General features: G+C 43.5%; 1 protein-coding gene across 1 annotated transcript in view; it reads right to left on the bottom strand.

Moving 5' to 3' along the window:
• Nucleotides 1–646: 646 nt before the first annotated feature.
• The window catches only part of LOC121003515, a gene marked incomplete at its 5' end in the record, with an annotated part of 1598977 nt that continues 1586419 nt past the window's right edge, over nt 647–13204 (bottom strand). The window contains 2 exon segments of the mRNA XM_040435417.1: nt 647–981; nt 984–2195. Coding sequence (XP_040291351.1) covers nt 875–981; nt 984–2195 — 1319 coding nt within the window.

Consider the following 13204-nt stretch of genomic DNA (forward strand, 5'->3'; position numbering starts at 1 on the left):
CTTCCTCTGGATCAACTTGCAGGATAACAGGCTGAACTGGATGGACAAAGGTCTTTTTTCAGCCTTTTAAACTATGTTACTATGTTACATCCTATCTGTCATTCCACTTGACTGCAAATAACTGGCCATTTACAAGTGTGAATGATGCCCCTTTTTCCACATGTCTGGACACCAGCTCTTGTGGAAATCCAGCTCTATTTTATGGACTTTCACACATAGACCCCTGTATTTGCAGTTTTACAGGAATGGAGGGTCCACATACCGATCACAAAGCAGGGTAAAATACTGTTTTTTGTATTTTCTTCCCCCTCATCAAACATTTGTGTTTAGAGGATATATATATATATATATATATATATATATATATAGAAGATGAAAAAGGGCAGCACTCCACTGGATAAAAATAAAACAAACTTTATTCACCCATAAGGCTGTAGCGACGTTTCGGCTCTTACACAGGAGCCTTCCTCAAGCAGTGATTGGCTTTTATCCACACTGGGCCTGTGCACCCTTTTTTCTATTTTTCTAATTTTCATTGTGACGGTGCTGCCATCCCCTTTTTTTCTTCTTTATATATATATATATATATATATATATATATATATAAAAAAAAACCTTAGTTTCACTTTTAACTGGATCTGTCCTTTGATTGCCAATATTCATTCACTATAGGAGACTATGTTTGTTTGGGGAGGTCTCACAGCGGTCCCAATAATTGCGCCAAGCCCTCAGCTACCTCTGGTAACTGAAAGCAAGGCACTGTTTTATCTCCCTGTAAAAAGGAGGATCTGAAGGAAAAAAGCCAGTTAGTGACCACCATAAAACCATATAAAGGAGGAGGTCACTAACGGGCTAAGCATGAAGATGGCTTCTCTTATATGTGGGTTTTTTGATGATTAACAACAGATATTTTATAGTTGAAACACATATCACATTCTGAACATGAAAATGGCTTCTCCCCTGTGTGAATTCTCTGATGTAAACAAAATCTGATTTCTGGTTAAAACATTTCCCACATTCTGAACATGAAAATGGCTACTCCCCTGTGTGAATTCTCTGATGTATAACTAATTCTGATTTACTCTTAAAACATTTGCCACATTTTGAACATGAAAATAGCTTCTCTCCTGTGTGAATTTTCTGATGTATAACAAGATATGATTTTTGGTTAAAACATTTCCCACATTCTGAACATGAAAATGGCTTCTCCCCTGTGTGAATTCTCTGATGTGCAACAAGAGCTGATTTCTGGTTAAAACATTTCCCACATTCTGAACATGAAAATGGCTTCTCCCCTGTGTGAATTCTCTGATGTATAACAAGACCTGATTTACGTCTAAAATATTTCCCACATTCTGAACATGAAAATAGCTTCTCTCCTGTGTGAATTCTCTGATGTATAACAAGATCTGATTTACGGTTAAAACATTTCCCACATTCTAAACATGAAAATGGCTTCTCCCCTGTGTGAATTCTCTGATGTATAACTAGATCTGATTTCTGGTTAATACATTTTCCACATTCTGAACATGAAAATAGCTTCTCCCCTGTGTGATTTCTCTGATGTTTAACAAAATCTGATTTCTGGTTAAAACATTTCCCACATTCTGAACATGAAAATGGCTTCTCCCCTGTATGATTTCTCTGATGTATAACAAGACCTGATTTACGGCTAAAACATTTCCCACATTCTGAACATGAAAATGGCTTCTCCCCTCTGTGAATTCTCTGATGTCTATCAAGACCTGATTTACGGCTAAAATATTTCCCACATTCTGAACATGAAAATAGCTTCTCTCCTGTGTGAATTCTCTGATGCATAACAAGATCTGATTTACGGTTAAAACATTTCCCACATTCTGAACATGAAAATGGCTTCTCCCCTGTGTGAATTCTCTGATGTATAACTAGATGTGATTTCTGGTTCATACATTTTCCACATTCTGAACATGAAAATAGCTTCTCCCCTGTGTGATTTCTCTGATGTATAACAAAATCTGATTTCTGGTTAAAACATTTCCCACATTCTGAACATGAAAATGGCTTCTCCCCTGTATGATTTCTCTGATGTCTATCAAGACCTGATTTACGGCTAAAACATTTCCCACATTCTGAACATGAAAATGGCTTCTCCCCTCTGTGAATTCTCTGATGTCTATCAAGACCTGATTTACGGCTAAAACATTTCCCACATTCTGAACATGAAAATGGCTTCTCTTTTAAGTGAGCTGTTTGACGTTTAGCTTTTCTTCTGTGACTTTTATTCTGTGTTACAGTCTGTGATGAATCAGAAGATCGGACCTGTTTAAAAGAATCAAACGATGCATTGTTGCTGTAATTGGATGAGGTTATATCTTGAATATTGGCATGCTCTTCAAATGTATCTCGTGTGATACAATCATCTACTTCAAAATCTGCAGATACCAGATGTTTCTCTAAATTCCTGGTACAGTAATCTGCCAAGAACAAAACACATTTTATTATTGATGAATAACATTAAAATTTTATTGAAGCTTTATAACTTTTACAATAAAAAATCCACAGAAAGTACAAAGCATGGCACATAATTAGAATATCAACTGACTAAAACAGTGATGGCCAAACAGACCATAATCTAATAGTAGACCAATGGGCATAACTAGAAAATGCTGGCTCCCACCTTGAACAACTTCCCTGCAACCCCCACCCAATCAGTAATTTAAAAGATATATAAATAAAACATTTACTAGCGCTGGACAAGAGGCGACTAATCCCCTCTTAGTGCCCCACACAATAGTTATCTCCCCTCAGTGTCCCTTTCACAGTGGAATTCCCTTAGTGCCCTCTTCACAGTACTGATGCTCCCTAAGTGTCCCCACTCAGTAAAATGTCCTCTTGATGTCTCTAAACAGTAGTTATGCCCCCTAAGTGCCCCTACACAGTAGTTATGCCCCCTTTGTGCGCCCCCTGCAGTAGTGCTGTCCCTTAGTGTCCCCTTTACATCAGTGAAGCTCCTGTACTGTGAATAAAGTTAAAGTAATACCGAGCACATCATGATCTTCCCAGCAGCAGGCAAATATCTGGTGTTCAGTGGCCATATTTTAACCATTGTTTGCATCCCTTTCTTGGTCGTCTGGACGTTTTGCATAAATTTTTAACGGCCATTATTTAAGGATGATTTTTTTTATTTAATTACCAATCCCTGCAGTATACATAATGTCCCCCATAGCGGCCCCAGTTAGTAATAATGTTCCCCAGGGTGGCCCCCCATCAGTAATAATGATAATGTTAATAATGTGCAGGGTTTTGTTTTTATGGGGGAAAAAAATTACTCCTCTCATCCACTTGCACATGTAGAGAAAATTCGCTCTTCGTTTGGTGCTAAATGACCTACACTCTCTAAGCAATAATGCTGGGAGAGCATGGTGATGTCATCACGTTGGTAGCACAGGTCCTTCAGCACCAAGAGAGACTGCCTTGTGTGTGCAAGCAGATAAGGCAATTTATTTTTATTTTAACCCCTAAAAGGCCATTTTCCACTAGTGTACCCATTTTAAACGGCCATTACATGGATGCACTCCTGTCTAAATGACCATTAAAAAAGAGTCCTATTGATTGACATGGGGTCCATCTGTCAATGAAAACGACCACAAATAGGACATGTCCTATTTTTCACAACTACGATTCACTCGCCTTAGAAAAAAATGGCCACATGAATAGCGCCATTGAGTTCAATTAATTTTAAAAACAGCTGTGTGGTATTTTTCACTGTTGTGTAAATGTAGCCTTATCCTGCAGCCTTTCCCGATTACACAAACTACATATAGCGCCAAAGAATAATCCTGTGACCCGAACATCAGCTAGGACACTGTGCACACCGATGTCTCTCCAAATCTCCAGTCCTGTCACTGTCAAGTAAACAAACTGCATGGCCCACACCATAACATCTTCCTTTTTCCGTGTATTTATATTAAACGGGTTGTCTCATCTGAAACAATGGGGGGAATTCGCCAGGATATGCCCCTATTGTCTGGTAGGTGCGGGTCCCACCGGTGGGACCTGCACCTATCTCCTAAACGGAGCACCGAAAGTGGTGGAGGGTGCACTGTGCATGCGCAGCACTGGCTTGGCTATTGGCTTGGCTTGGTGGTGGCCGGACCAGAGTCCTCCAGCCACCACCCGCTTTGTTCTCGATATAGGTGCAGGTCCTATCGGTTGGACCCGCACATATTAGACAATGGGAACATATCCTAGTGATATGCCCCCATTGTTTCAGATGAGACAACTCCTTTAACCCCTTAGTGACCAGCCTGTTTTGGGCCTTACTGACCAAGCGTTTTTCTTCCTTTTTTCATCGTCGTGTTCCAAGAGTTATAACTTTTTTAATTTTTTTCCGTCTATATAGCTTTGAGGGCTTGTTTTTTGCGGGACAAATTGTAGTTTATATTGGCGCCATTTTGGGGTACACATAACTTTCTGATTAACTTTTATTAACTCTTTCTGGTAGGGAGATGGGAAAAACAGCAATACTGCCACTGCGTTTTTATGTTATAAATTTTATGGCGTTCATTTTTTGGAAAAAATTACATAAATTTAATTATTCTCTGGGTCACTACGATAACAGTGACACCAAATCCATATAGTTTTTTTTTCCCGTTTGACAACTTTTTTGCAATAAACCCCTTTTTTTTTTAAAAGAAAAAATGTTTTTGCATTGCCACTTCCGAAGACCCATAACTTTTTTTTTTTTCTTTCTGTGGCGTTGTGTGAGGGTTTGATTTTTGCAGAATGACTTACTGTATTTTTCGCCCCATAAGACGCACTTTTTCCTCCCCAAAAATGGGAGGAAAATGCCCCTGCGTCTTATGGGGCGAATGCTGACAGTTTAAAATCACTGGACGCGATGTACGGAGCGGGGGCCGGGGGAGGGACTGGGAGGAGGAGCTGGGGGCCGGCAATAGCGGTGTGGCGGTGCGGTCACTGTACTATAGCCCCGCCCCACCGCTCCGGTATACTAATATAAAATGTATTATTGAATTAAAAGTTATTAAACATGCCCCCCTCACTCCTAATAGTACAGTATATCCTAATTTCTTCTGTATAATGCCGGCAGGCAGGACGGGCGGGCGGGCGGCAGCGTAACTCCCTGATGTCACGTGCCTGCGCCGCCTGCTTTATGAATGAAGCAGGCGGCGCAGACAAGTGACGTCACTGACCACGCTATTGGTAATATTGAAACCACGTGGAACAAACAAATCATTTGGCGCCAGAATTCAAACCTGAAGCATAGCCCTTGAGACCGGGAGTCTATCAACCTAACTCGCCGAGTCGAGGGCTCTCCGTCCAGCTCAAAGACCTCCGGGTAAGAGTGCATATATCCTATACAAGCGATCGCTCTATCTTAACTACAACGGGACGCCGCTGCACGCATCGGCAGTTACTATACTGTCTGTATGGACTACTGAAAGCTATATCGGCTTGGAACTGTTGCCACGAGACGCATTTGATACAAAGTATAAGGCAGTTACATTACTGTCTACATGAATCATTGAAAGTTACATCTCTTTGGAACTTTGGCTATCATACGCTTATGCTTTTGACACAAATTGCAAGCCTATTAACCCATAGCCTGCGATTATCCACTATATGAGAACTTTGGAATCACTCATTTATTGATATATATTAGAGACTGGTTTTATTCTGAAATTATTTTGAGCACTCATCTCCTCAATATTTCAAATGTGAAAAAGTATAAACGAATATGAGTGAATATATGTTTTGAATAACATTGAACATTTGAAAATTGGAGTACTTTTTGGGATCTATATTTATGCTGACCGTAATTTAATGAATTTTTAAAAGATTTTTTGTATTTTTAACAACCTTTTAGGATTTCCGTCTTTACTATTATCAGCTGCTATTATATAAAAACCGTATATCTGTTTTATTGTTAATTTATTGTATTTAATATGTATTAAAGATCCCTTTTGCTTAAGAGAGTGCCCCACTTCTATTTCTTACAAAAGTTGTCTTTTGCCAAGATATTTCTCTCACCCAGCATGAGTATATGTAAAAAGACACCCCAAAACACATTGCCCAACTTCTCCTGAATATGGCGATACCACATGTGTGACACTTTTTTGCAGCCTAGGTGGGCAAAGGGGCCCACATTCCAAAGAGCACCTTTCGGATTTCACAGGTCATTTACCTACTTATCACACATTAGGGCCCCTAGAATGCCAGGGCAGTATAACTACCCCACAAGTGACCCCATTTTGGAAAGAAGACACCCCAAGGTATTCCGTGAGGGGCATGGCGAGTTCCTAGAGTTTTTTATTTTTTGTCACAAGTTAGCGGAAAATGATGATTTTTTATTTATTTTTTTCTTACAAAGTCTCATATTCCACTAACTTGTGACAAAAAATAAAAACTTCCATGAACTCACTATGCCCATCAGCGAATACCTAGGTGTGTCTTCTTTCCAAAATGGGGTCACTTGTGGGGAAGTTACACTGCCCTGGGATTCTAGGGGCCCTAATGTGTGGTAAGTAGTTTGAAATCAAAATCTGTAAAAAATGGCCGGTGAAATCCGAAAGGTGCTCTTTGGAATGTGGGCCCCTTTGCCCACCTAGGCTGCAAAAAAGTGTCACACATGTGGTATCTCCGTACTCAGGAGAAGTTGGGCAATGTGTTTTGGGGTGTCATTTTACATATACCCATGCTGGGTGAGAGAAATATCTTGGCAAAAGACAACTTTTCCCATTTTTTTATACAAAGTTGGCATTTGACCAAGATATTTATCTCACCCAGCATGGGTATATGTAAAATGACACCCCAAAACACATTGCCCAACTTCTCCTGAGTACGGAGATACCACATGTGTGACACTTTTTTGCAGCCTAGGTGGGCAAAGGGGCCCACATTCCAAAGAGAAATATCTCGGCAAAAGACAACTTTTCCCATTTTTTATACAAAGTTGGCATTTGACCAAGATATTTATCTCACCCAGCATGGGTATATGTAAAATGACACGCCAAAACACATTGCCCAACTTCTCCTGAGTACGGCGATACCAGATGTGTGACACTTTTTTGCAGCCTAGATGCGCAAAGGGGCCCACATTCCTTTTATGAGGGCATTTTTAGACATTTGGATCCCAGACTTCTTCTCACGCTTTAGGGCCCCTAAAATGCCAGGGCAGTATAAATACCCCACATGTGACCCCATTTTGGAAAGAAGACACCCCAAGGTATTCAGATCGTTACCAAGGTATTCAATGAGGGGCATGGCGAGTTCATATAATTATTTTTTTTTTGGCACAAGTTAGCGGAAATTATTATTTTTATTTTTTTTCTCACAAAGTCTCCATTTCCGCTAACTTGGGACAAAAATTTCAATCTTTCATGGACTCAATATGCCCCTCACGGAATACCTTGGGGTGTCTTCTTTCCGAAATGGGGTCACATGTGGGGTATTTATACTGCCCTGGCATTCTAGGGGCCCTAAAGCGTGAGAAGAAGTCTGGAATATAAATGTCTAAAAAAAATTTACGCATTTGGATTCCGTGAGGGGTATGGTGAGTTCATGTGAGATTTTATTTTTTGACACAAGTTAGTGGAATATGAGACTTTGTAAGAAAAAAATAAATAATTTCCGCTAACTTGGGCCAAAAAAATGTCTGAATGGAGCCTTACAGGGGGGTGATCAATGACAGGGGGGTGATCAATGACAGGGGGTGATCAGGGAGTCTATATGGGGTGATCACCCCCCTCAGTGCTCCAGACAAAAAAAAAATGACCAGGAGCCATTGGCTCCTAAACTAAAAAATTTAGGAGCCAAATTCAATTTTTTAGTCGCCAAATTTAAAATGCATATAATTTTTAAAAAAGGACTTTGAGAAGATGAGACGCAGGTCCCAGTAGTGAGCCAGCACTACATATAGGAGAAAACAGCACCACATACCTCTCACATCCAGGGACATTTTCTGGGGGACAAGGTGACTAAAAATGGCGAATTGCGTGGTTTAGAGTTTTTTTTTCTGTTACGGCCTTCACCGAGCGGAAATATTTTTTTATATTTTAATAGCTCACACTTTTTGGGACGTGGCGATATGTAATATGTTTATTCTTTATTGTTTGTAAATTTTATATGTAAAACTGGGAAGGGGGCCATTTAAACTTTTAGTATTTTGGTGTTTCTTTTTTTAACTTTTTATTTAATAACCATTTCTTCCCTTAGGGACTAGAACCTGGATCTTTTCATCCCTTGTGCTATTCACCCTGATAGAGATCTATCTAGGGTGAATAGGATCTCACACTCTCCCTGCTGCCCTGTGCTCTGTGCACACAGCAGCAGGGAGCTGAACATGGCAGCCAGGGCTTTAATAGTGTCCTGGCTGCCATGGTAACGATCTGAGCCCCAGCAGTGTAATCTGCCACTGCCACCAATGAAGGGGATGGGACCCTGTGGCCACCATATAACAATGGGGGGGGGACTTGTGGCCACTGATAATGGGGGGGGGGAAGAGGCTTTGGGAGAGTGCACTGCGCCACCAATGAATGTTTAAAGAGGACCTTTCATGGGTCCAAAGAATATGTACTTAGTAGCAGGGTACATAGAGCGGCGCCCAGGAATAATAGTAAGTGCACTTAGATCCCTGGGCGCCGCTCTATGCAGCCTGCTACTAAGTACATATTCTTTGGACCCATGAAAGGTCCTCTTTAAACATTCATTGGCCGCTCCGTTCGTCCGCTGTGGCCCCCGGTATTTTCAGCATTCAGAGGAAGGAGGACGCCAGTGTCTCTCCTTCTCCCTGACAGCAGCGCTGTCCAATCACAGCGCAGAGCTCAGAGCCAGGGAGGTTTTTTTCTCCCTGGCTCTGAGCTCCGATTGGACAGCGCTGCTGTCAGGGAGAAGGAGAGACACTGGCGTCTCCTCCTCCTCCTCCTTCCTCTGAATGCTGAAAATACCGGGGGCCACAGCGGACGAACGGAGCGGTGCCCAGGAATAATAGTAAGTGCACTTAGATCCCTGGGCGCCGCTGTATGCAGCCTGCTGATAAGTTCATATTCTTTGGACCCACAAAAGGTCCTCTAACTCCTTTATACAATTGTCTGCAGCGGTATCACAGACCCGGCACCCGGCCTCAATAACAGGGCATGCGATCTGGGGCACCTGAGGGGTTAATGGCCGCGGATCGCATGCCCTGTTATTGAGGCCGGGTCTGTGATACCGCTGCCTATACTTATGTTTTACATTCATTGGTGGCGCAGTGGCGACAGCTCCTCCCCTCCTCCTCCCTGCTATATCCCCATTGGTGGTAGTGGCGGCCGCGTCACAGTGGAGAGGGAGGGACTCCTTCCTTCTCCACTGTGCTACTGAAGGGAACTTAGGCTGCGCAGGATCGCGGCGGTACAGTTGCAAATGGCGACAAGACTAAAAAGTCTTGTCGCCATCTGCAAATTTTAAGGCGCATTGGCGCCCTGCCCCTGTCATTGATCACCCCCCTATAAGGCTCCATTCAGATGTCCATATGTGTTTTGCGGATCCGATCCATGTATCCGTGGATCCGTAAAAAACATACGGACATCTTAATGCAGCCTTACAGGGGGGTGATCAATGACAGGGGGGTGATCAATGACAGGGGGGTGATCAGGGAGTCTATATGGGGTGATCACCCCCCTGTCATTGATCACCCCCCTGTAAGGCTCCATTTAGATGTCCGTATGTGTTTTGCGGATACGATCCATGTATCCGTAAAAAACATACGGACATCTGAATGGAGCCTTACAGGGGGGTGATCAATGACAGGGGGTGATCAGGGAGTCTATATGGGGTGATCACCCCCCTGTCATTGATCACCCCCCTATAAGGCTCCATTCAGATGTCCGTATGTGTTTTGCGGATCCGATCCAAGTATCCGTAAAAAACATACGGACATCTGAATGGAGCCTTACAGGGGGGTGATCAATGACAGGGGGGTGATCAGGGAGTCTATATGGGGTGATCACCCCCCTGTAAGGCTCCATTCAGACATCTGTATGTGATTTGCGGATCCGATCCATGTATCCGTGGATCCGTAAAAAACATACGGACATCTGAATGCAGCCTTACAGGGGGGTGATCAATGACAGGGGGGTAATCAATGACAGGGGGGTGATCAGGGAGTCTACATGGGGTGGTCACCCCCGTCATTGATCACCCCCCTGTAAGGCTCCATTCAGACGTCCCTATGTTTTTTACGGATCCGATCCAAGTATCAGTGGATCCGTAAAAATCATACGGACGTCTGAATGGAGCCTTACAAGGGGGTGATCAAGGACAGGGGGGTGATCAATGACAGGGGGGTGATCACGGAGTCTATATGGGGTGATCTGGGGTGATCAGGGGTTAATAAGTGACAGGGGGGGGGGGGGGTGTAGTGTAGTGGTGTTTGGTGCTACATATTGCTGAGCTACCTGTGTCCTCTGGTGGTCGATCCAAGCAAAAGGGACCACCAGAGGACCAGGTAGCAGGTATATTAGACGCTGTTATCAAAACAGCGTCTAATATACCTGTTAGGGGTTAAAAAAAAAATCACATCTCCAGCCTGCCAGCGAACGATCGCCGCTGGCAGGCTGGAGATCCACTCGCTTACCTTCCGATCCTGTGAACGCGCGCGCGTTCACAGGAAATCTCGCGTCTCGCGAGATGACGCATATATGCGTGACTGTACGCAGGGCTGCCGCCTCCGGAACGCGATCCTGCGTTAGGCGGTCCGGAGGCGGTTAAGCTAGGGGGGCTGCGGTGGTTAAAGTGGACCATTAATGTTTTTATTTTTTTAGTTTAGATAAATACCTTTCCTTGCGGGGTACCCCCCGCTGATGCTGCCACCCTGCCAGTTTTTTTAAAATATCGCTCCTACGCCCTGCTGCAGTTTTTCCGCTCAGTATGTTAATACTCAGCATCAGTACAGGGAGGAGGAGACGTCAGGGTTTCTCAATGTTCGTCTCCTTCTCCCTTGCTGTACCACGATCCAAACACAGCGGAGAGCGTCACAGCCAGGGAGAAGGAGACGGACATTGAGAAACCCTGGCGTCTCCTCCTCCCTGTACCGATGCTGAGTATTAATATACTGAGCGGAAAAACTGCAGGGGGGCACAGCGGGGCGTAGGAGCAATATTTGAAAAAAACAGACAGAGAAAAAAAAGCTCACCTTCTCCCTGGCAGTGATGCTCTCCGTTGTCATTGGAGAAGTTGAGTGCACATGCTCAGCTCCATATCCAGAGGTTGTCTTTTCAAAATAGACGTATGTCGTCATGGAGGAGTGGAAGAGGATTCAAGTGGCAACCTGTGAAGCTCTAGTGAACTCCATGCCCAAGAGAGTTAAGGCAGTGCTGGAAAATAATGGTGGCCACACTAAATATTGACACTTTGGGCACAATTTGGCCATTCTCACTTAGGGGTGTAATCACGTTTGTTGCCAGCAGTTTAGTGTTGAATCTATTTTTATTATATAGAAAAAACAAAACAATCATACATAGCAACCATGACATTGTATGAAAAATATATCTCCATTTCCGAGTCCACGTGAAACATATAATAAAGTGCACAGATGGATTCAGAGAACAACATAACTCCCTGGGCCGCAACAATGTGGACCAGAGAAGACAATTACCACAAAATAAATACTTAAGGAGAGATTCAGCAATGAGAGGTACAAAAAGTGTGACTTGAAGATCCTTGACTGCTGAAAGGAAAGGTAATAGGAACTTAGGTCAAATTCCTAGGTTACTTCAATAATGGCAAGTTAAACAAAGGGCTACTAATATGTAACTCATAGTGAAACAGACTGAAGCGTTAAACTAGCACAGACAGGGGGACAGACAAGAACACAACACGACGAACAAAAGACAGGGGAGGGAAGGGAGGAGGGTGGGAATAGGGGTAAGGACACAAAAGCATATCAAGTAGACCAGGTGCAATCACCTGTGTCCAGCCAGGTTTGGAAACGAGAAGAGCTCCTAAATTGCTGTCAGGGTTCCCGTAATTCTCTGCAAACTGTCCGAAGATCTCCACTGACGTGGGATGATCTGTCTCATAGAAAGAACAAATGTTCTAAGTACTCCTTTTTTGACATGTTTAATCCTGCCCGGAAATATAGAGAGCAAGGCAATCAAAGGGGAAGGAGATATAGTAGACCGGTAAAGAGCATTATACAGAGCAAAAACGTCTTGCCACAAAGGGGCAACCCCAGGGCAGTCCCACCAAATGTGGAGCATGGAACCAACCTCTGTTTGGCAACGCCAACAGGTGTTGGTGACCGATGGGTAAAAATGGTGCAACTTAACCGGAGTCCTATACCAACGTGTAAGGATCTTATAATTCAACTCCTGTAAGCGACAAGACATGAATGATTTATGTGTAAATAAGAGGGAGCGATTCCATTGCTCAGAGGACAGGGAGAACGTCAATTCACTCTCCCAACCAGAGGCAAACCCAACACTTCTCATCTGTTCAACGAGTGATAAGTCTTCAACCCCGCCGGCACCCAGCAAGCCATATATCAAAGAAATACCATGATCCGGGCCTGTGTTGGGAACACAGAGCTTTTCAAAATTTGTCAGAGGGGCAGACAACTGCGATCCGGGAGCCAGGGAACCCAAGAAGCTACGGAGTTGAAGGTAATGAAACCAGCGACCCGGGGAGTTTAGGAATATGTGTGATAGATCCCCGAGAGGTAAGAGACCCGAGCTATTAAAAATATCTCTAATTAGGGTCCGGGGAGGGGGGACTGTACAGAAGAATGGTAGTGTCCTGATCTGGGGGGGGAGGCCAGGGTGAGCCACAATGTGTGTCAAAGGACCCGGAGCGGAAATTAACTTGATTTTGGAGGCAAATCTACCCCATAGTTTAGTCAGGATCTGGAGTAGAGGAGAGCAAAGAGTATGTAAGAGGCTATTTTGTGCTGCTGCAGGAAGCCAAAATATCCCAGGTACCATATGAGGTTCCAGGGTGTGTTCTATGTCTACCCACAGTTTCAGAGAACGTTTGTGTACAAGATCTAGAACACAATTTGAAATGGAAGCCCTAAAATATGCCTCGAAGTCAGGTAGGCCAGCTCCCCCCAAACTCTTCGCTCTAGACAAAACTCTGTAACTCACCCTGGCCCTAGTGCCATTCCAGATAAACCTAGAGGCTAGTGACCACAATTGGGCAAAAAATCTATTCGGTATATTACACGGGG

This window comes from Bufo bufo, chromosome 6 (assembly GCF_905171765.1).
Source record: "Bufo bufo chromosome 6, aBufBuf1.1, whole genome shotgun sequence".
Classification (NCBI taxonomy): Eukaryota; Metazoa; Chordata; class Amphibia; order Anura; family Bufonidae; genus Bufo; species Bufo bufo.